The 25,597-nt window shown below is 38.0% G+C and overlaps 1 protein-coding gene, 1 non-coding gene and 1 pseudogene across 2 annotated transcripts; 1 reads left to right on the forward strand and 2 right to left on the reverse strand.

The window, feature by feature from the left end:
• Nucleotides 1–7,355: 7,355 nt before the first annotated feature.
• On the forward strand, nt 7,356–7,463 carry LOC148550417 (small nucleolar RNA R71). Its single transcript, XR_015893023.1, has one exon. It is a non-coding gene; the product is annotated as a small nucleolar RNA R71 (small nucleolar RNA).
• Nucleotides 7,464–12,131: 4,668 nt separating this feature from the next.
• Nucleotides 12,132–12,672, reverse strand: LOC148550418 (secreted RxLR effector protein 161 pseudogene; annotated as a pseudogene).
• A 2,714-nt stretch (nt 12,673–15,386) lies between these two features.
• LOC148550419 (uncharacterized) lies at nt 15,387–15,992 on the reverse strand. The gene has a single exon (XM_088494485.1). The coding sequence runs from the start codon at nt 15,990–15,992 to the stop codon at nt 15,387–15,389; it is 606 nt and encodes a 201-aa protein (XP_088350611.1).
• Between the last annotated feature and the right edge of the window lie 9,605 nt (nt 15,993–25,597).

Raw genomic sequence — 25,597 nt, forward strand, 5'->3', positions numbered from 1 at the left:
GCTTCTCAACCTATTAGTCTTCTATTTTATTTGTCTAGTTGCTTGAGGACAAGCAACAGTTTAAGTTTGGTGTTGTGATGAGCGGATATTTTATACGCTTTTTGGGGATAATTTCATATAGTTTAGAGTATGTTTTAGTTAGTTTTTAGTCTATTTCTAGTAGTTTTTAGGAAAAATTCATATTTCTGGACTTTACTATGAGTTGTGTGTTTTTCTGTAATTTCAGGTATTTTTCTGGCTGAAATTGAAGGAGCTGAGCAAAAATCTGATTCAGGTTGAAAAAGGACTGCTGATGCTGTTGGATTCTGACCTCCCTGCACTCAAAGTGGATTTTCTGGAGCTACAGAACTCGAAATGGCGCGCTTCCAATTGCGTTGGAAAGTAAACATCCAGGGCTTTCCCGCAATGTATAATAGTCCATACTTTGCACAAGAATAGACGACGTAAACTGGCGTTCAACGCCAGTCCTCTGCCCAATTCTGGCATCCAGCGCCAGAAAAGGATCAAAAACTGGAGTTGAACGCCCAAACTGGCACAAAAACTGGCGTTCAACTCCACAAATGGCCTCTGCACGTGAATTGCTTAAAGTCTCAGCCCCAGTACACACCAAGTGGGCCCCAGCACACCAAGTGGGCCCCAGAAGTGGATCTCTGCATCATCCATCATAGTCCACTCATATTTTGTAACCCTAGGCTACTAGTTTAGTATTTAAACAACTCTTAGAGACTTATTTTGTATCTCATGACATTTCAGATCTAAACTTTGTATTCTCTGACGGCATGAGTCTCTAAACCCCATTGTTGGGGGTGAGGAGCTCTGCTGTGTCTCGATGAATTAATGCAAGTATTTCTGTTTTCCATTCAAACACGCTTGTTCCTATCTAAGATGTTCATTCGCGCTTAACTGTGATGAAGGTGATGATCTGTGACATTCATCACCTTCCTCAAACCACGAACATGTGCCTGACAACCACCTCCGTTCTATATCCGATTGAATGAGTATCTCTTAGATTCCTTAATCAGAATCTCCGTGGTATAAGCTAGAACTGATGGCGGCATTCATGAGAATCCGGAAAGTCTAAACCTTGTCTGTGGTATTCCGAGTAGGATTCAAGGATTGAATGACTGTGACGAGCTTCAAACTCCTGAAGGCTGGGCGTTAGTGACAGATGCAAAAGGATAGTAAATCCTATTCCAACCGGATCGAGAACCAACCGGTGATTAGCCGTGCTGTGACAGAGCACGTGAGCGTAGTTTTCACTGGAAGGATGGAAGGTAGCCATTGACAACGGTGATCCACCAACACACAGCTTGCCGTAGGGGGACGTGCGTGCGTGAACAAAAAGACAGAGGAAAGCAGAGATTCAGAAGACAAAGCATCTCCAAAACTCCAACATATTCTCCATTATTGCACAACAAGTAACTTTTAATTTATGCTCTACTGGTTATTCACAATTCAACTGATAAACATAATTGACTTCCGGACTAAGATTTACAAGATAACCATAGATTGCTTCAAACCAACAATCTCTGTGGGATTCGACCCTTACTCACGTAAGGTATTACTTGGACGACCCAGTGCACTTGCTGGTCATGTGTGCGAAATTGTAAGAGAGTAATAATTTCGTGCACCAGTACACTTCTGAAAGGAATCCTGTGAGTAATGGGACGCCTCAGAGGAAGAGAGTTCTTGAAATTGATACTCTGAATGCCATATTGGCTCAGAACAAATTATTGACTCAGCAAGTCAATATGATTTCTCAGAGTCTGAATGGATTGCAAGCTGCAACCAACAGTACTCAAAAGGCATCTTCTGAAGAAGAGGCTTATGATCCTGAGAATCCTGCAATAGCAGAGGTGAATTACATGGGTGAACCCTATGGAAACACCTATAATTCCTCATGAAGAAATCATCCAAATTTCTCATGGAAGGATCAACAAAAGCCTCAACAAGGCTTTAACAATGGTGGAAGAAACAGGTTTAGCAATAGCAAGCCTTTTCCATCATCCACTCAGCAACAGACAGAGAATTCTGAGAAAAATCAATCTAGCTTAGCAAATTTAGTCTCTGATCTATCTAAGGCCACTTTGAGTTTCATGAATGAAACAAGGTCCTCCATTAGAAATTTGGAGGCACAAATGGGCCAGCTGAGTAAAAGAGTCATTGAAACTCCTCCTAGTACTCTCCCAAGTAATACAGAAGAAAACCCAAAAGGAGAGTGCAAGGCCATAACCTTGCTTGGTGTGGCCAAATGCAATGAGGCGGAGGAGAACATGAATCCTAGTGAGGAAGACCTCCTGGGACGTTCAATGACCAATAAGGAGTTTTCCTTTAAGGAACCAGAGGAATCTGAGGCTCATCTAGACACTGGGAAGGATGAAGATGAATCCATCATCCTTGGAAGACCCTTCCTAGCCACAGCAAAAGTTGTGATTGATGTGGACAGAGGAGAATTGATCCTTCAACTGAATGAGGACAACCTTGTGTTTAAAACTCAAGGATCTCCTTCTGTAACCATGGAGAGGAAGCATGAAAAGCTTTTCTCACTGCAGAGTCAACCAAAGCCCCCACAATCAAACTCTAAGTTTGGTGTTGAACCCCCATATCCAAACTCTAAGCTTGGTGTTGGGAGGTCCCAACATTGCTCTGAACATCTGTGAGGCTCCATGAGAGCTCACTGTCAAGCTATTAACATTAAAGAAGCGCTTGTTGGGAGGCAACCCAATGTTATTTAACTATATTTATTTATTTTCCATTGCTATTTTATGTTTTCTGTAGGTTGATGATCATGTGAAGTCACAAAAATTACTGAAAAATCAAAAATAGAATGAAAAACAGAATGAAAAATAGCACACCCTGGAGGAAGAGCTTACTGGCGTTTAACGCGAGAAATGGGCACCAGTCTGGCGTTTAACGCCAGAACAGAGCATGAAACTGGCGTTAAACGCCAGAAACAAGCAGCAGTCTGGCGTTTAAACGCCAGGATTGCATCCTGGGGAAAGCTGGCGTTAAACGCCAGAAACAAGCATGGAACTGGCGTTTAACGCCAGAAATGGGCATAGAAGTGGCGTTTAACGCCAGGATTGCATCCATAGGGCATTTTACACACCTAAAAGGTGTAGGGATATGAATTCCTTGACACCTCAAGATCTCTGGACCCCACAGGATCACCTCAGGATCTGTGGACCTCACAGGATCCCCACCTATCTCAAAACACCCTTCACCAATCAACTTAACCACTCTTTCCCAAACACCCTTCCACCAATCACCTCCACCACATTTTCCCATAAATCCCACCTACCTTCAAATTCAAAATCTCTTTCCCACCCAAACCCACCCTAAATGGCTGAACCCTAACCCCTCTCCCTACACTATATAAACCCCTTATTCCTTTTTCATTTTCACACAACACAACCCTTTCTTCTTCCCTTGGCCGAAACACACACCTCTCTCCCTCTCCCCCATCTCTTCTTCTTCTTCTTCTTCTTCTATTCTCTCTTTTTTTGCTCGAGGACGAGCAACATTCTAAGTTTGGTGTGGTAAAAGCATAGCTTTTTTTGTTTTTCCATAACCATTGATGGCACCTAAGGCCAGAGAAACCACAAGAAAGAGGAAAGGGAAGGCAATTGCTTCCATCTCTGAGTCATAGGAGATGGGGAGATTCATCTCAAAAGTCCATCAAGACCACTTCTATGAAGTTGTGGCCAAGAAGAAAGTGATCCCTGAGGTTCCTTTCAAGCTCAAGAAGAATGAGTATCCGGAGATCCGACTTGAGATCCAAAGAAGAGGTTGGAAAATCCTCACCAACCCTATTCAACAAGTCGGGATCCTAATGGTTCAAGAGTTCTATGCAAACGCATGGATCACTAGGAACCATGATCAAAGTATGAACCCGAATCCCAAGAATTAGCTTACCTTGGTTCGGGGGAAATACTTAGATTTCAGTCCGGAAAGTGTAAGGTTGGCATTCAACTTGCCAATGATGGAGGAAAATGCACGCCCCTACACTAGAAGGGTCAACTTTGATCAAAGGTTGGACCAAGTCCTCATGGACATATGTGTGGAAGGAGCTCAATGGAAGATTGACTCAAAAGGCAAACCGGTTCAACTGAGAAGACTGGACCTAAAGCCTGTAGCTAGAGGATGGTTGGAGTTCTTTGAATGCTCAATCATTCCTACTAGTAACCGGTCTGAAGTTACTGTAGACCGGGCCATCATGATCCACAGTATCATGATTGGGGAGGAAGTAGAAGTTCATGAGATTATACCTCAAGAACTCTACAAGGTGGCTGACAAGCCTTCCACTTTGGCAAGGTTAGCCTTCCCTCACCTCATTTGCCACCTCTGCAATTCGGCTGGAATTGACATAGAGGGAGACATCCTCATTGATGAGGATAAGCCCATCACCAAGAAGAGGATGGAGCAAACAAGAGAGCCTATTCATGGAGTTCAAGAGACGCATGAGGAAGCTCATCATCAAGAAATCCCTGAGATGCCTCAAGGGATGCACTTCCCTCTACAAAACTATTGGGAGCAAATCAACACTTCCCTAGGAGAATTAAGTTCCAACATGGGACAACTAAGGATGGAACACCAAGAGCATTCCATCATCCTCCATGAGATTAGAGAAGATCAAAGAGCTATGAGGGAGGAGCAACAAAGACAAGGAAGAGACATAGAGGAGCTCAAGAGCACCATTGGTTCTTCAAGAAGAGGAAGACGGCACCTGCACTAAGGTGGACTCCTTCCTTAATCTCCTTGTTCCTATTTACCTGTTTTTCGTTTACTATGCTTTATGTTTTATTTATGTTTATGTCTTTACTATATGATCATTAGTGTCTAAGAGTCTATGCCTTAAAGTTATGAATGTCCTATGAATCCATCACTTTTCTTAAATGAAAAATGTTTTAATTACAAAAGAACAAGAAGTACATGATTTTGAACTCATCCTTGAAATTAGTTTAATTATTTCGATGTGGTGACAATTCTTTTTGTTTTCTGAATGAATGCTTGAACAGTGCATATGTCTTTTGAATTTGTGGTTTATGAATGTTAAATATGTTGGCTCTTGAAGAATGATGAAAAAGGAGAAATGCTATTTGATGATCTGAAAAATCATAAAAATGATTCTTGAAGCAAGAAAAAGCAGTGAATACAAAAGCTTGCAGAAAAAAAAGAAAAAAAATGGCGAAAAAAAAAGAAAGAAAAAAAAAAGAGAAAAAGCAAGCAAAAAAAGCCAATAGCCCTTAAAACCAAAAGGCAAGGGTAATAAAAAGGATCCAAGGCTTTGAGCATCAGTGGATAGGAGGGCCTAAAGGAATAAAATCCTGGCCTAAGCGGCTAAACCAAGCTGTCCCTAACCATGTGCTTGTGGCGTGAAGGTGTCAAGTGAAAAGCTTGAGACTGAGCGGTTAAAGTCGTGATCCAAAGCAAAAAGAGTGTGCTTAAGAACCCTGGACACCTCTAATTGGGGACTTTAGCAAAGCTGAGTCACAATCTGAAAAGGTTAACCCAGTTATGTGTCTGTGGCATGCATGTATCCGGTGGTAATACTGGAAAACAGAGTGCTTTGGGCCACGGCCAAGACTCATAAAGTAGCTGTGTTCAAGAATCAACATACTGAACTAGGAGAATCAATAACACTATCTAAATTCTAAGTTCCTATAGATGCCAATCATTCTGAACTTCAAAGGATAAAGTGAGATGCCAAAACTATTCAAGAGGCAAAAAGCTACTATTCCTGCTCATCTGATTGGAGCTAAGTTTCATTGATAATTTGGATTTTATAGTATATTCTCTTCTTTTTTATCCTATTTGATTTTCAGTTGCTTGGGGACAAGCAACAATTTAAGTTTGGTGTTGTGATGAGCGGATAATTTATACGCTTTTTGGCATTGTTTTTAGTATGTTTTTAGTATGATTTAGTTAGTTTTTATTATATTTTTATTAGTTTTTAATTAAAAATCACATTTCTGGACTTTACTATAAGTTTGTGTATTTTTCTGTGATTTCAGGTATTTTCTGGCTGAAATTGAGGGACTTGAGGAAAAATCTGATTCAGAGGCTGACAAAGGATTGCTGATGCTGTTGGATTCTGAGCTCCCTTCACTCAAAATGGAGTTTCTAGAGCTACAGAACTTTAAATGGCGCGCTCTTAATTGCGTTGGAAAGTAGACATCCAGGGCTTTCCAGCAATATATAATAGTCCATACTTTGCCTGAGTTTAGATGACGCAAACTGGCGTTGAACGCCAGCTCTCTGCCCAATTTTGGAGTCAAACGCCAGAAACACGTTGCAAAGTGGAGTTAAACGCCCAAACTGGCACCAAAGCTGGCGTTTAACTCCAAGAAAAGTCTCTACACGTTTAAAGCTCATGATTAGCCCAAGCACACACCAAGTGGGCCCTGGAAGTGGGTTTCTACATTATTTACTCATTTCTGTAAACCCTAGTAACTAGTTTAGTATAAATAGAACTTTTTACTGGTCCTTTTAAAACATCTTATGCATTCTTAATTTATCTTTGGATCATATTGATCACGTCTAGGGGGCTGGCCTCTCGACCATGCCTGGACCTTGTTCTTATGTATTTTCAACGGTAGAGTTTCTATACTCCATAGATTAAGGTGTGGAGCTCTGCTGTACCTCGAGTATTAATGCAATTACTACTATTTTCTATTTAGTTCAGCTTATTCCTATTCTAAGATATTCATTCGCACCCAAGAACATGATGAATGTGATGATTATGTGACACTCATCACCATTCTCACCTAGGATCGACCCTTACTCATGTAAGGTTTATTACTTGGACGACCCAGTGCACTTGCTGGTTAGTTGTGCGAAATTGTGACAAAGAATTAAGAATATAAACGTGCGTATTGAGTTTTCAGCGCCGTTACCAAAGAAGATGGACCGTCACGATTTCTGTGCACCATTTCTCTATAAGGATTATAGGTGTTTCCATAGGGTTCTCCCATGTAATTCATCTCTGCCATTGCAGGGTTCTCAGGATCATAAGCTTCTTCTTCAGAAGATGCTTCTTTAGTACTATTGGATGCAGCTTGCAATCCATTCAGACTCTGAAAAATCATATTGACTTGCTGAGTCAATATTTTGTTCTGAGCCAATATGGCATTCAGAGTATCAATTTCAAGAACTCCCTTCTTCTGAGGCGTCTCATTATTCACAGGATTCCTCTCAGAGGTGTACATGAACTGGTTATTTGCAACCATTTCAATGAGTTCCTGAGCTTCTGCAGGGGTTTTCAGATGAAGAGATCCTCCTGCAGAATGGTCCAATGACATTTTTGACAACTCAGACAGACCATCATAGAATATACATATGATACTCCATTCTGGAAGCATGTCAGTAGGACACCTTTTGATCAATTGCTTATATCTTTCCCAAGCTTCATAGAGGGACTCACCCTCCTTCTGTCTGAAGGTTTAGATTTTCACTCTAAGCTTGCTCATCTTTTGAGGTGGAAAGAATTTGGCCAGGAAAGCACTGACCAGCTTATCCCAAGAGTTCAAGCTTTCCTTAGGTTGTGAATCCAACCATGTTCTAGCTCTGTCTCTTACAACAAAAGGGAAAAGCATAAGCTTGTAGACCTCGGGATCAACTCCATTGGTCTTGACAGTGTCACAGATTTGCAAGAATTCAGCTAAAAACTGATGAGGATCTTCCATTGGAAGTCCATGAAACTTGCAATTCTGCTGCATTAGAGAAAATAATTGAGGCTTAAGCTCAAAGTTGTTTGCTCAAATTGCAGGAATTGAGATGCTTCTTCCATAGAAGTTGGAAGAGGGTGCAATAAAGTCACCAAGCATCTTCCTTGCATCTCCACCATTGTTATTAGGTTCGGCCATGTCTCCTTTTTTTTTGAAAATTTCTGTCATGTCCTCTCCAAAGAGTTGTGCCTTAGCTTCCCTTAGCTTCCTCTTCAGAGTCCTTTCAGGTTTAGGATCAGCTTTAATAAGAATGTTCTTATCCTTGTTCCTGCTCATATAAAAAAGAAGAGAACAGAAAAGAAGAGGAATCCTCTATGTCACAGTATAGAGATTCCCTTTTGTGAGTAGAAGAAGAGAAGAATAGAAGAAGGAGAAGAAAAAAAATTCGAACTCAGAGAAGAAGAGGGGGTTCGAATTTTGAGTGGGAGAGGGGTGTTAGTAGATAAATAAATAAATAGAAGGAGATAAGAGAGGGGAAGAGAATTTGAATTTAATTTAAAATAAAAGGAAAATATTTTTGTTTTTATTTTAAAATGTAGTTAGAATTCGAAAATTAAAAAGAGAAATAAAATAAAATTTGAAAACTAAATAAAGTACTTAATTAAAAAGATTTTTGAAAAAAAGTTGTTAGTGATTTTTGAAAATTGGAGAGAGAAAAGTAGTTAGGTGGTTTTGAAAAAGATATGATTGAAATAGAAAACTTTTGAAATCAAATAAAAAGTTAAGTAGTTAATTGAAAAAGATTTGAAAATCAATTTTGAAAAGATAAGAAGTTAGAAAAAATTTTTGAAATTGATTTTGAAAAAGATATGATTGAAATTCATTTTGAAAAAGATTTGAAGAGGAAATTAAAAGATTTGATTTTGAAAATTAAAGTTGATTACTTGCCTAACAAGAAACTTGAAGATATGATTTTAAAATTTAAAGATTGAACCTTTCTTAATAGGCAAGTATCAACTTGAAAATTTTTTTTATTCAAAACATTAAATGTTAGTAATGAATTCGAAAATATAAAATAAAAATAAGAAAAGATTTTGAAAATCAATTTAAAATTTTTAAAAATATAAAAAAATGAAAAAGATTTGAAAAAAATAGAATTTTTAAATTGAAAATTTTGACTTGACTAATAAGAAACAACTAATTTTTTTTAAAAATTTTATGACTAATTTAATTCAAATTTTCGAAATTTATGAGTGAAATAAGGAAATATATATTTTTGATTTTTGAATTTTAATGAGGAAAGAGAAAAACATAAAATGATGCAAGACATAAAATTATGAATCAAAACAAAAAATGCATGCAAGAACACCTTGAATGTCGAGATTAACACCAAGAACACTTTGAAGATCAAGATGAACATCAAGAACTTATTTTTTTTGAAAATTTTTAAGAAAAGAAAAATATGCAAGACACCAAACTTAGAAATTTTCAATATTTAGACACTAAATATTCTAAAATGCATATCAAAAACAAGAAAAGACACAAAACATAAAAATGCAAAGATTAAATGCAGAAAATCATCAAGAACAACTTGAAGATCATGAAGAACACCATGCATGAGTTTTAAAAAATTTTAAGAAAAATTAAAAAGATGTAAATGACACCAAACTTAAAAATTGACTCTAGACTCAAACAAGAAACATAAAATTTTTAGTTTTTATGATTTTATTAATTTTTTTTGTATTTTTCGAAAATAAGAAATAAAAGCTTAAAAATAAAATAAAATTACCTAATCTGAGCAACAAGATGAACCGTCAATTGTCCAAACTCGAATAATCCCCAGCAACGGCGCCAAAAACTTGGTGCACGAAATTGTGATCTCAATAGCGCCAAAAAACTTGGTACGCACGTTCATAATCTCAATTCTTCTTCACAACTTCGCACAACTAACCAGCAAGTGCACTGGGTCGTCCAAGTAATAAACCTTACGTGAGTAAGGGTCGATCCCACGGAGATTGTCAGCTTGAAGCAAGCTATGGTCATCTTGTAAATCTCTGTCAGGCAGATTCAAATGGTGATGGGGTTTTAGTAATTAAAATATAAATAACATATAAAATAAGATAGAGATACTTATGTAATTCATTGGTAGGAATTTCAGATAAGCGTATGGAGATGCTTTGTTCCTTCTGAATCTCTGCTTTCCTACTGCCTTCATCCAATCATTCATACTCCTTTCCATGGCAAGCTGTATGTTGCGTATCACCATCGTCAATGGCTACCTCCCGTCCTCTCAGTGAAAATGGTCCAAATGCGCTGTCACCACACGAATAATCATCTGTCGGTTCTCACTCATGTTGGAATAGGATCCGTTGATCCTTTTGTGTCTGTCACTACGCCCAGCACTCGCGAGTTTGAAGCTCGTCACAGTCATCCCATCCCAGATCCTCTTCGGAATACCACAGACAAGGTTTAGACTTTCCGGATCTCAAGAATGCTGCCAATAATTCTAACTTATACCACGAAGACTCCGCTCCTTTGGAATGGAGGCTAAGAGATATATGCTCAATCTAAGGTAGAACGGAAGTGGTTGTCAGGCACGCGTTCATAGGTTGAGGATAGTGATGAGTGTCACGGATCATCACATTCATCATGTTGAAGTGCAAGCGAATATCTTAGAATAGGAATAAGCTTGAATTGAATAAGAAAACTGTAGGATTACAAGTGTTCATAACACGCAGCGTAAGTAATAAAGTAATCCTATTGATCTATTTTGTGCTTAAAACTTTATTGAAATAAGATGGGTTAGATGCCAATACCTGAGTACCCTAGTGAATGAAAACTTTCTCCTTCGATAGTACGAAGGTACTATGTGCATCCACACCGAGACTGATCGTTGTTGTCAACTCCTTGACCAATGGATTTAACTGAGAAATTTCTTGCAACTCCTTGCACCAGCAATTCTTCACTAAGAATTGGAATATTTGTGTATGTGGAGGTAAAAGAAAAAACTTGTGTGTTCTTTCTTTTATCATATACACATATATATAGTATAAGATTGGTGACTGATTTGTGAATCAAATTACAACTTAATTTGAAACAGAATCAGTTAGGATCTTATTCATATTTAAAACTCATCATAGAATAAATAATTAATTATTTAATATTCTCAATTATCATATTATTATATTCATGGTGCTAGCAAAGAAAATAATAATATTCCATTTGAATTAATATAATTATTTATTTGATCTAATCAAAATAATAATTAAATGATTATTTACCAAGGATTAGAACACTCGTTAATGTGTGACCTCATAGGTTCAATACTAAGCGGGTAGTAAATTAGTCATACTAAATTTACTAATCAAGGTTGGCGTCTAGCAACGCTCCTTGACGACCCGATAGTATGAAGTAATAATATTTTTACTAAGAACCCAAGATGAACAAAAAATATAACTCCTTCCATCTTTTCAGCTCTTGGCTAACTTTTAGAGTACGGTTTGATTGTCAAACTCTAACTTGTTACCATTATTATAATGAATTATGAATTACTTAAGAAACTCATTTTTTAATTCATTCAAACCCCTTGGCCATGGCATTGTTTATTTCATTCATTATAATCGTAGAGCTCAAACTCATTACCATAGTTGATGGATTCCATTTTGACTAATCATTAATTCTACAAGTATTTAAATCATACCCAATGTCCATTCAACTAACACCGTAGGGTGTTAGGTGTCCGGAATCAAAGTATAACAAATACATTGTCAATTACTATGATAGTCGCAGGTCAAAGGAAAATTCTAATATTATGTTCATCATAAGAATATCCTATTGACAAATATACGGTAACTATAACCATTAGGAATTCTTAGAGTGAGTCAGTTCAATGGTTATATATATAATATATATATATATATATATATATATCCGAATCACTAATGTCCCATTTGTAGTGATTCTACGATTAAGAACAATTTAAATTAAAAGTACTAAAAAAACGTATATCTCATTATTACGATCTCTATCATAATTATTCGTTTCTAATTTTAATTAAGGACACTATCATAAATTATAAAATTTTATTCTTATAAAAAGGAATAATAATAATAATAATAATAATAATAATAATAATAATAATAATAATAATAATAATAATAATAATAATAATAATAATAATAATAATAATAATTCATGATAGTATTTTGTTGGACATATACACTTATCTCCAACAATCTCCCACTTGCACTAGAGCCAATGACAGATTGGATCTAGGGCATACATGTAGTTCCAACAAAATCTCGCACTTGCACTAGAGCCAATCAGTCATATATTTCAATCCCAATTCCCACATGTGCTTATCAAACTCTTTTGATCCAAGTGCCTTAGTGAATGGTTCTGCTGCATTATCCTTCCCAGCAACCTTTTGAATTTCAACGTCTCCATGTTCAACGATCTCTCTTATCAAATGATACTTTCTCAAGATATGCTTAGATTTTTGATGTGATCTTGGCTCTTTTGCTGGTGCAATGGCTCCATTATTGTCGCACAGTAATGGAAGTGGTTCTTTAATTGAAGGCACTACACCAAGCTTGTTTATGAACTTCTTCATCCACACAGCTTCTTTAGCAGCCTCACTTGCTGCTATGTACTCAGCTTCAGTTGTTGAATCAGCTACAGTAGCTTGTTTGGAACTTTTCCAACTCACTGCACCACCGTTTAAGGTGAAAACATAACCTGAAGTAGATTTGCTATCATCTTTGTCTGAGGCAAAGCTTGCGTCAGTGAACCCTTTTGGTATAAGTTCAGAATCTCCATAGACGAGGAATTGGTCTTTGGTTCTTCTTAAATATTTCAGAATGGATTTAACCACCTTCCAATGTTCCTCACCAGGATTTGCCTGATATCCACTGGCTACTCCTAGCGCATATGCGACATCAGGACGTGTACATGTCATTGTATACATGATAGCTCCCACTGCACTAGCATATGGTATTCTACTCATGCGTACTCTCTCTTCAGAAGTTTTAGGACAATCCTTTCTACTGAGAGTAATTCCAGTGCCTATTGGTAAATAGCCCTTTTTGGAGTTTTCCATGTTATACCTTTTCAATATGGTATCAATGTACATAGATTGTGAGAGTCCAAGCAACCTTTTAGATCTATCTCTATAGATCTTTATTCTTAGAATATAGGCTTCTTCTCCCAAATCTTTCATGGAGAATTGTTGAGATAGCCAAGTTTTGATATTTTGCAATGCTGGTACATCATTTCCTATTAGTAATATGTCATCAACATAGAGTACTAAGAAAATGACTGTACTCCCACTAAACTTTTTGTATATGCAAGGATCCTCTTCACACCGGATAAAATCGAACTTTTCGATTGTCTTATTAAAGTAAATGTTCCAACTTCTAGAAGCTTGCTTTAGCCCATAAATGGCGCGTTGCAGCTTACAAACTTTACTATGATCAGACTGAAGTGTGAAACCTTCAGGTTGTGTCATGTACACTTCCTCTTTGAGTTCTCCATTAAGAAAAGCTGTTTTCACATCCATTTGCCATATTTCATAATCATAGTATGCTGCTATAGCAAGAAGAATCCGAATAGATTTGAGCATTGCCATAGGAGAAAATGTTTCTTCATAATCTATTCCCTCCTTTTGACGGTATCCCTTGGCAACTAGACGGGCTTTATAGGTCTCTACCTTACCATCTGCTCCAATCTTTTTCTTGTAAATCCATTTGCAACCAATAGGTTTTATGTCTTTTGAGGGTTCAACCAAAGTCCAAACATTGTGGATCCTCATAGACTCTATTTCGGTTTTCATGGCACTCTGCCATTTTAGACTTTCGAAACTTTGCATTGCCTCTTCATAAGTCTTAGGATCATTATCATCATAATCGATCCCATTTTCCACATCATCTTGTACCATTAGGTTTAGCCTTAGTGGTGGACGATGTTCTCTTGTGGACCGTCGAAGAGGTAGTTCTTGTACCAAATTTGGAGGTTGCTGAACCGGTTCCAAAGGTAGTTCAAGGATTGGTTCATGAATCTCTCTTTGAACTACTATTGGTTCGTTATCCTCAACTCTTGAAGATGATAAATTTGGTGTTAGTTTGAGTACATCCAAAGTTGGTTGCTCAACTTGAATTTCATATTCTTGAGCTTGTACTATTTCATTGGTTTCTTGAACTTCATCGAGTTCTATTTCTTCACCTTGTCTTCCTTCAGAAAGAAATTCTTTTTCTAAAAAGGTTCCACCTCTTGCCACAAACACTTTGTGATCAGAAGGGTGATAGAAATAATAACCCATTGTTTCTTTAGGGTAACCAATGAATCTACATTTATCTGACCTAGCATCAAGTTTATTACTTTGCAATTTCTTAACATATGCTGGACATCCCCAAACTCTAATGTGCTTGAGATTTGGTTTTCGTCCTTTCCATATCTCATATGGTGTTGAAGAAACTGATTTAGTGGGTACTTTATTTAGCAAATATGCTGCTGTTTCTAAAGCATAGCCCCATAAATTCAATGGAAGATCAGTAAAACCCATCATGGATCGAACCATATCTAATAAAGTTCGATTCCTCCTCTCTGAAACACCATTGTGTTGTGGAGTATCAGGAGGTGTCCATTGAGAAAGAATCCCATTTTTCTTTAAGTACTCAAGAAAATTATCATTTAGATATTCTCTTCCTCTATCAGATCTAAGCACCTTAATGCTTTTACCTGTTTGATTTTCAACTTCACTGCGAAAAATTTTGAACATTTCAAATGACTCAGATTTGTGTTTCATAAGATACACAAAGCCATATCTAGACATATCATCAATGAAAGTGATAAAATAGGAATATCCTCCTTTGGCTTGAATTTTCATTGGTCCACAAACATATGTATGTATTAGTCCCAATAATTCTGTAGCCCTTTCTCCATGTCCCATATATGGAGTTTTGGTCATTTTTCCTATGAGACAGGATTCACAAGTTACATATGATTCATAGTCATATTTGTTAAGGTAACCTTCTTTGTGTAACCTAGAAATCCTTTTTTCTCCTATATGACCAAGTCTACAATGCCAAAGATATGATTCATTTACTTGATTATTCCTCTCTCTTTTGAGAGTAGAAACATGCATGACATAATTACCATTTAAATCGGGAAGAATATAAATGCCATATTGGAGATAGCCATTTACGTATAAGTCATCACCATAATAAGTAGAACAAATGTCATTTTTAATATTAAAATAAAAACCACGTTTGTCCAACATGGAAATAGAAATAACATTTGCAACAAAACTAGGAACATAATGACAATTCTCCAATACTAATGTCTTGCCCGTAGGCATTGCTAAAGAAATAAATCCTATAGCTACAGTAGCAACATTTGCTCTGTTTCTGACTTGTGGTAAGTTTCTCCCTTCTTCAGCCATCTACTTACTCGTAGTCCCCGCAACGAATTACAAATATTATGAGCACTTCCAGTATCTAATACCCATATAGAAGAATTAATAGTAGCTAAAGAAATCATGAAAACTGTTTTCAAGCATGTCTTACCTTCCTCTTTGGTTTTCAAAGAAGCAAGGTACTCCTTGCAGTTTCTTTTCCAATGACCTTTACCTTTACAATAAAAGCATTTAGCATCATTTTTGTCAGCCTTTTCTTGTTTGCCCTTGGGTTTGGTCACACCACCTTTAGGTGCCATGGGTTCTCTTTAAAAATTATTCTTTCCATTTCCTTTTGCTTTCCACTTTCCTTTCTTCTTAGAAGAGCTGCCAACTACCATAGCAACTCCTTTCTTTTTCTCATATGCAATTTGATTCTCATAATCAATTAGCATGTTGAGCATTTCATGAAGATCACAGCTTACTTTAATCATATTAAAGCTAACAATGAATTGTAAAAATGTTTCTAGAAGAGATTGCAAGATCAAATCTTGTGAAAGTTCTTTGCCCAATTTGCATCCTAACTTCTCGAGTTGTTCAATAAGATCAATCATCTTAAGAACATGGGGTCCAACAGGAAAGTCCACATCAAGTGTGGATCTAAACAAAGTTTTGGACAATTGATATCGGGCCATCTTACTTTGTGCACCATACATCTTCTTAAGATGTTCAACAATAGTTGGTGGATCCATATCCTGATGTTGCCTTTGAAGATCAGAACCCATGGATGCCAGAATGATGCATTTGGCAGTAAGACAATTTTCCAAGTACTTCTCATAAGCCTTGGTTGCCTCATTATCAATACTTCCATCCTCTTTAGGAACTGGGGCCGTTACAGCAGGCTTATCGATTATATCAATTAGCCTTTCATGCATGAGAACAATTCTCAAATTGTGATACTAATCATCATAATTGGCTCCAGCCAATTTGTTATTTTCAAGTATGCCACGCAGTGACAGAGTAGACATATTATTTATGAATCTAAAAGGAAAAAAAAAACAAATATAAGTACGTATTCACACATACAAATAACACTTTCTACAATAATTATTACTATAGAAAATTAAGAAATCTTTATTTCTTAAATTAAGTGTTAAAAAAATATTTAAAATCATGAATGAGTATCTTGGTTGTCAAGTCATTACTCATACATTTTTAAACAGATGATTAAATGTATCACATACAATTTTAATCCCAAATAATTACCTGGTTGTCAGGTTATTATTTAATTGAATTATATTTTATACCCCTAGGTTGTCTAGGTTCAAGTAAAAATTAATTCATTCCATGTATCAAATATATATATATAAATTTTATCCTTGAGTACGAATCTCCTGGTTGTCAGGTAACTCTTTGTAAACAAAGTATAAAATTTATTTATCCATTTTTTTCCTTTTAGTTTTATTTCATAAATAAATAAAAATAATAATAACAGTATGTTCTTTAACATACATATAATTTTATCCCATATAAATTTATAATTTTGATAATAGCATCCTATGTCATTATTAGGAATCACATCCAATATAATAACAAAACTTAAATTAATCCTATTAATTCTGTAAATTTTTGCAATAAAATTTTAAACACAAAAGGGCCATGGCTCTGATACCACTGTAGGATTACAAGTGTTCATAACACGCAGCGGAAGTAATAAAGTAATCCTATTGATCTATTTTGTGCTTAAAACTTTATTGAAATAAGATGGGTTAGATGCCAATACCTGAGTACCCTAGTGAATGAAAACTTTCTCCTTCGATAGTGTAACAGCCCAGACCACCCGCTAGCACGATATTGTCCGCTTTGGCACACAAGGCCTCACGGTTTTGCCTTTGATGATAGGGATGCTAGCCGAAGCCCCCCCACACTCACTCGTCAAAATGCGTCATGCTAGGGAGAGGTATCCACACCCTTATAAGGAATGCTTCGTTCCCCTCCCCAACCGATGTGGGCCTTACAATCCACCCCCCTAAGGGAGCCCAACGCCCTCGCTAGCACATCGATCCGGGTTCTGGCTCTGATACCATCTGTAATAGCCCAGACCACCCGCTAGCACGATATTGTCCGCTTTGGCACACAAGGCCTCATGGTTTTGCCTTTGACGATAGGGATGCTAGCCGAAGCCCCCCACACTCACTCGTCAAAACGCGTCATGCTAGGGAGAGGTATCCACACCCTTATAAGGCATGCTTCGTTCCCCTCCCCAACCGATGTGGGCCTTACAATCCATCCCCAACGACGGCAAAGGAAGCCAGAAGCTCCGACGGTTCTCCCGAAAGTCACAGAGCCTTCCCCGGCGGTCAGAATCACAGCGGTAGTTCTGGCGGCGGTAACTCGCGATAAAGTCCAAATGACACAGGCTCCAGTAGCGGTTCCCAGCGGCAGCAGCGGTGGGTCAACGACGGTCCTTGGGCGGTGACGCGTGCGACGAAACGCACGGCCTCCCTCTCCCCGCCGCTCTCTCCATCTTCATGTGAACTTTTCCCCTCTCGGGATCCAGCTGCTGCAACGTTCCTCTCTCCCAACTCAGCGATGACAGTGGTGCGGTGGTGCGACGGCTGGACGACGATCTGAGGCAGGGAGGCTCGGCCGCACGAACATAACCTTCCCTTCGCCGATCTCCCTCTCTCACAGTCGCACAGTCTCTCTCCTCTGTGTTCTCTCCTCCGCGACGGCAAGGGCGGCGAGGCGCGGCGGGTTGGACAGTGGCGCGGCGGCACGGCTACAGAACAGGAACCCCCCTTCCGCCGATCTCCCTTTCCTATTCGAGCTTCTCTCTTTAGCCATCCGTGGATGACAAGGACTCGGACTCTGCGGATGAGGAGGACGACGGCGCAAGCATCACGGCGGCGGTGAGGCATGAGACATGGTGGCAAGGCGTGACATAGTGGCGGCGAGCTGAACAGCGGTAAAGCCCCCCTCCCCTCCTTCTCTCCCTCAGATCACTCTTTCTTTCTTTCTTTGTTTCCTTCTTTCTTTCTCGAGGAACAGCGTGTGTGTGTTTAGCATAGGGCCTGCGCAGCTGCTGCTGAGTCTTGGGGGAGAGGGTAGCTGGATTAGGGTTTCGGTGGCTGAGTGTTGCTTTTGGTGAGGTGTGTGTAAATTAGGGTTAGGGGCAACTTGGTAATTTTAAATGAAATTGGGGATAATGTAGTAATTGGAACTCAAATTAAATCTAACACTAATTATATATAGAAAATACTATTTGCTCATCAATTTCACAAATTATTTTCAATAAAATGTTTGAATCCAAAAATTAGGAATAATATAATTAACTTCTTTATTTTTCCAAAACAGCAGTACTAATATTTAAAATATTAATTATTTAATCCAAAAATTGTGAAATTGGATAATAATCATAACTTATCTCAAATTCAATAAATCAAAACATGCCTTAATTATCTTTAATAAAATAATCTCTGAAATTAATGCTGTAAATAGCTATATGATTTGAGACTTGATTATAATAAGACTTTTCAAAAGTTCTGGGTCTTACATTCTACCCACCTTATAAAAATTTTCGCCCTCGAAAATTGATACAAAATGAAAGAAATTTCATAATAGTTCACCCTTGAACACATTTAAGGAAGAGGCAAAAATATCTCAAAATATAAACGTATATACAATTTTCAAATACTTGGATGGTCGTATGCATAAAGATACAAAGGCAGGAGTGTGATTGTAAAGCAAACGTTACAAGATAGGCTCAATGCACAAGGTCATATCATCTCAAAGCTTTACAAAAACTTGAGGTGCCAAAATAGGGTGCAAATCAAGATAGACGTTCACAAAGCAAAGATGACATGGTTCAAACATGTGATAGTAAAGCAAGGCATCGAAGGCTATAAAACATGATGGGGTTAAAACGACGTGCTCAACATCCGCACACTAATCTCACATCAACCTCAAAGCTTCAGCTTTCCAACTCCATCAAGCACTTTACAATCCCCATATCCAATCATAAGCCTAACGATCGCAAACCCGTTCGCAAGGAACAAAACACCCACAACTTATAACGTCGCACACCTACCGCTTCAACTTCCATATACGCATATCACGTCTTAAAGAACTAACGCATCGCACTACTACATCTACAAGTCGCACGTGATATCAAAACAATTCTCAAGTCTACTCAGAAGAATACGAGATCTTAGAAAAGAGAGACAAATGTCAAGGACAATACTCATAGATTTGAAAGAATATATCCAATTCCAAAAAAACAAGGATGTTCAAACAATGAAGTTTGCTAGAAATAAATCAATTGACAACTTCAAAGATAACCCTTGGATCAAAGAAGTTCAATAGGATCAATAGGAAGAAAACTAGCACATCAGTTTGAAACAAACTCAAGCTGAGTCGAAGAAGTATGAGGTTTACAAAAAGAATATCTCAAATCCAAGACAAAGCTCACAGAACTCGAGCACGATTACAAATACTTTCGAATACATTGTTCATGAAAGAGTCAAAAACTTGCGGAAAAAACCACTTTGCAGTCTAGAAGAGAAGTTGAACAACAACATCCTTCAAGAGAGTAGCAAAAGCATAAATATGGCTTTGCTCTAAATCAATTTCACGTGGAAGTAGATTATGTAGAGTTTTAAAAACAAAATGCACACAAGTTTGGCTAAGAGCTAAAATATTTCCTCAAATATTTTAGAAAGATAGTTAGGTGCATAACTTAACCAAAAGTAATTCATAAAACTCGGAAGAAATCAAATGCTTGTTCAAAAATTTCCAAAGTCCATATTCAAACAAGCGTGTATAACATTCATAGCAAGGACGAAGGAGAGAATTAATCTCTTTCTAGAAAGAAATTCTGAGATAAAAATTTGCTTACAATTTGGTAAAGGAAATAAGTGGTGCGTTACAAACGAACCGGTTTCCACTAAACAAGGAAACTTTCCAAAACCTCATTTAAAATAGCCCATGTCAACTTTAAAACAATTTTGTCAAAAATTGAACAATGGTTTCAATTATAACCAAGCAACAGAAAATAATTTCCGTTTAAAACTTCTTACAAGAGAATTCAAAACTTCTTTAAAAAGTTCAAAACAAGACTCCAAAAGTGTTCTTAAAATCACCATCTCAGAAGAACATTCAAGAAGTTTAAGATGTACTAAAAAGGAGTCAAGCCATACAAGAAAAGATCTTAAATCAAGGTAGTTCAAACAAGGTCCACTAGCCATGAAATATCAAACAAGTTTTAAATTGATCCAAAAGAATACAAAAGTGGTAGAAAAAGATAACTCAATCATTAGTAATTTCTCAAGGATAATCTTTGACTAAAAACTCTTGTAGAGATAATGAGTGAATAAGCGATGCACTAATTTTGAAACGAATCAAACTAACTCACATAAGGATGAGATTCACAAGAGAGGACGAACCAAGATCAGTGGTAATGTTCACAAGACGTAAAAGATTAGTTAAAAATAGAATCACGTATGACATTCATAGAGGTGAAAAAGCTTAAGAAGGAACGAGTCCGTTCATAAGAAGAAAGCTATGAGTCCAACATTTTCAAAAGAACAACAATGGCATAAACCATGTAGTATGCTAAATTAAACTCAAATCAAAATGAATTAAGTAAAGTTTATCAAACGAAACTCAACCGGGATAAAAGCGAGAAATCCCCTTTTTTTTTCCAGAATTTTGAAAATTACCTAAATACATGATCAAATAAAGATATGCATTGTAGCTATAGTGAAATTACTAGAAAGCCAATTGTAATTTAAGGTAAATGCAGTTCCATAAACCAATAAAAATACAGGCGAGGTATTAAAAATAGATAGTTGTTAAACTGTATAAATAATCTCAAAGTCTCATATATAGAAAAGTATATATCTAATCAACAGCAATTTATAAAATCTCAAAATTGGCTGTGATCACTGTCAGATAAGAGAAAAACTAAATCAACAATTTCCCTAAGAATGAACTCGGAACCCGGAGTTAAAATGCACAATGCAGTAGGACAAGTTCAAAGTCATATCAAAGGATACATGAATCAAGAAGAACTCAAACAGAGAAAGATAGATACAACAAGGAGTTCAACCAAGCATATGCACTTAAGATCAAACAAGAATGCATATGAATAGAGGAATAGAGTTGAAAAGTCAAACTATTTTTCAAAGGATTAGCAAACAAGAACTTCAAGTTAGGACATGAAAGAACAGGTCGCCTCGAACAAAATCCAAAACACACAACTGAATAGCCTCGAGAAATAGTTTCCAACGTTCCCAAACCCCACGATTCGCTTTGCTCAAAACTTATATATCGCCTATGATAACCCATTAGTGCTTTCATATACATAATTCTCTAGTATTAAGCCGGCCAAACTTAATACCAAGAATTATGCAATGCAAGACTAACGGTGTTAATCAATAGATCGTCATGTGCATAAAGCTCTAATTCTCGTCATTTGACAAGACCTATTACATGACAAAACACTCAGAGTATGCAACTGAAGCATAGTCAGTCCATTCCTCAGGCTCTACAGGAAGGACTACTCTGATACCATAATGTAACACCCTAACTACCAAAGCTCACGCTTCCGGCTGCGCAACTCTGATAGCTCGGACATTACGACGACATTTATACTATTTAATACTAAAGTATGAGCCTGTTTAAAACTTTAAACCGCAATACTGCTCCCAAAAATTGCTTTCGTGTGATAACGTACATCCATAGATACCATACAACTTACCAAAAACTCATAAAAAGTACATTCACACACACACACACACACACACACACACACACACACACACACACACACACACATATATATATATAATATTACAAACATAATCCAATACAATTACTATCCTTCTTACAGATTATATCGAGATAAGGCGAGGGTACAATAAACCATAACTAAAACAATACAGAGAATCACAACAACAATTAAATAAGCTCTTCGTAACTTCTGCACCCATATCCTGAAAGGGGGAAAATGTAGGGGGGGTGAGAACATCATCCTCGAAAGGGTTCTCAGTAGAGGGTTTTTGGGAATTACTGTAATAGGATACGTAAAGATAAACCGTACCAGTGATTAATAACCGTCTTATGCCTCTTTTCAAAAACAACAGTTTACAATAAAAGTAAAGTCGGAAATCTTTTCTAAAAGAGGAACCGTTCAATTCTCAAAAACTCAAAAGCCTTTCAAAATGGTTTATTTATGTTGAACCAAAATAGCCTTTTGTATTTTTCCAAAACAGAAACACAAAACCAAAACCAACCATCAGTTCATCTCATTCCAACGATGGCCCTAGGCCCAAACAAATCCAACCAACAACCAATCACCACAATCCAACAGAGTCCCAGATGCAAACACAGATAGGAAGAAGCAAGCACAAACAAACAGTTATTACAAGTAGAACAGTTAGCAATTAATCACATAGGCAAACCAAGTATAATATGCACACCCAAACAATGTCACATAAATGCATATGATGCATGCCTGTCCCTAGTGGCTGATGATATCACCTGTCGGTTATAGAGCCAACCCGACAAGTCCTGGTAGCTAACCATTGGACTGTCCCTCTGTCGTGTCTCCCCAACTCGAGTTATACTCAATATAAACTTGATCATAATCATGATCCATATCCATCACCCTCACTGGTGAATATTTATGGGGGTGAGCTCGTCCAGGAATTTCACAGTGCCCGGCCACCCTGACGACATAGGGAAACTCAAATCTCCGATAGTGAAAGTGCAAATCACAATTATCAATATCTCAGCATATATGCTTTCATTCTCAGCCATGGATCAACATCCATCTCAGCCATCCGGCTCTCGGTTCAATCCAGAACCAGCCAATATTCATATCATACACAGCCATTCCGGCTCACAACAAAACAGCACTTCCACATTCAAAATCATCAAATTCATGAAATCGGCATTTAAGCCATAAATAATTTTCTCAATTCATTTCACTTTGAAATCAAGTTTCAACTCTTTTCAGCCTTGGCTTTAAAGATCTCATTTCTCAAATTATCTCAGGCTCATAAGCCACTTTTTACTCAAGGAAAATTCCCTTTTTAAAACAAGCCACTCTCGGCTTCCTCTTTCCAAAACTTCCAAAACCATGGAAGGTTAAAGATTCATTTTGAAACATTCAAAATCACCCATCCAACAATGGGATTGCATAACAAAGTTTCTCGGCAGAGTCCCAAGTCTTTAGGGGAGAATAGCACAACTCATTTCGCCAAATTCATTTAAAATCATTAAAAATCTTGGCTTCCTAATTTGAGTAGTAAAATAGGATCTAAGCCAATCCGAGTCATGTAATCAATTACTCTTTTCAAAACCATTTCCTTTACTTCAACAAAACCGGCTTCAATTCCATAATTAAATCTGAAGCATTTCAAACTGCTAAGAGAATCATTTTTATTGTGTTAAACTAGAGTCCAAAGGGTACTCTGAATCTTATTCAAAACGTCAAAATAATGAGGTTCATCAATCGAAATCCAATTCCTTTTAAAATCACGAAAACTCTTCTAATGGATACTCTTTATGTTTAATAGAGAAAAACATAAACCCGTTTTACCTTTTAAAACAGCCTCAAGGCAAAATTCTCTTTCGAATAACTTGTACCCAAAGACATACTATTCTTCTTGGAAAAATAAGAAGAAATCATGATTCTCTTTTCAATAATTCTTTCAAAGCGTACCTTCATCGCTTTCATAATTGTTCTAAGTAAAGATAATAAAAGAAGCCCTAAATTCACAATCCTCCAAGTAAATAGGAAAGGCATTAAACTCAAAATTTCCCAAGTAACATTTCAAATAAAGCCTCGGATTTTATAGAAATTTCGACAGCATCTCCCCTAAAACTTGGACTTTGCCACCCGATTCGGGTCCCAACTAAACCGTTCCTCAATCCTTTTCAACAGTCCAGAACCCAAAAATCAATTCAAAATCACACTAAATCCAACAGTCGTCTCAGTGGCATATCTCAAGGAAACCATTTCAAAATCAAATCAATATCAACCGATTTAACTCATTTCCAAAGCTTTAAGGAAACGGCTCAATAACAAATCATTTGTCCAAAATCAAGTCAATTAAAGTAAACCAGGCTGAATTCAAAAGTGCGTTCGACTTTTCACATTATCAAAATAATTAACTCAATTCAAATCAATCCTCAACGGATCAAACTCAGATTTCAAATCTTTAAAGAATCAACTTCAAACCATTATATTTCACAAGCCGCACAACAATCCAGCCAAACAAACATCCATAACCATTCGAGACAATTAAATAGCACACAAGGCAGATACAATCACTAAATACCAATTGTCTCACATCAGTATCCATATGTAATAATTCCAATACATAAAACATAGTTTTTGGAAAGCGCCCCTACCTCAAAACGCAATTCCATAACCCAAACACCTCACAGAGTCCTTTCCGTCTCAACCCGAACTGACGGCAACCAAAGCCTCAGCTCCAAGCCACTTTCGCAACAGTCTCAACAACTCTAATCGTAACATACAACAACCAAAACTCAATTTTATAGCAATTAACGCCACAAACCTCAGCGTATGATAACAGAACGGTAACTAAAGGGCTTTCAAATCGAAACGCTTACCGAACCGAAGAAGAAACGGCTGAACCGAAGCAACGGCGGTCTCCGAACCGGTTCGGCGGCAGCCCGGCAGCCACCTCAAGCGGCAGCGATGACCTGAACCATATGCAGTGACAGTGAGGTTTCCAGAAACTCAACGGAAAGGAGAACCAACTTAAGACCCTTACCGATAGAATTTTCCGACGACGGCAAAGACAGCCAGAAGCTCCGACGGTGCTCCCGGAAGTCACAGAGCCGTCCCCAGCGGTTAGAATCATAGCGGTGGTTCTGGCGGCGGTAACTCGCGATAAATTCCAAATGACACAGGCTCCAGTAGCGGTTCCCGACGGCAGCAGCGGAGGGTCAACGACGGTCCTTGGGCGGTGACGCGCGCGATGGAACGCATGGCCTCCCTCTCCCCGCCGCTCTCTCTCTCTTCATGTGAACTTTTCCCCTCTCGGGATCCAGCTGCTGCAACGTTCCTCTCTCCCAACTCAGCGATGACAGTGGCGCGGTGGTGCGACGGCTGGACGACGATCTGAGGTAGGGAGGCTCGGCCGCACGAACAGAACCTTCCCTTCGCCGATCTCCCTCTCTCACAATCGCGCAGTCTCTCTCCTCTGTGTTCTCTCCTCCGCGACGGCAAGGGCAGCGAGGCGCGGCGGGTTGGACAGTGGTGCGGCAGCACGACTACAGAACAGGAACCCCCCTTCCGCCGATCTCCTTTTCCTATTCGAGCTTCTCGCTTCAGCCCTCCGTGGATGACGAGGACTCGGACTCCGCGGATGAGGAGGATGACGGCGCAAGCATCACAGCGGCGGTGAGGCATGAGATACGCCGGCAAGGCGTGACATAGTGGTGGCGAGCTGAACAGCGGTAAAGCCCCCTCCCCTCTTTCTCTCCCTCAGATCACTCTTTC

Source organism: Arachis ipaensis, chromosome B7 (assembly GCF_059453495.1).
Source record: "Arachis ipaensis isolate K30076 ecotype BB chromosome B7, ASM5945349v1, whole genome shotgun sequence".
Taxonomy (NCBI): domain Eukaryota; kingdom Viridiplantae; phylum Streptophyta; class Magnoliopsida; order Fabales; family Fabaceae; genus Arachis; species Arachis ipaensis.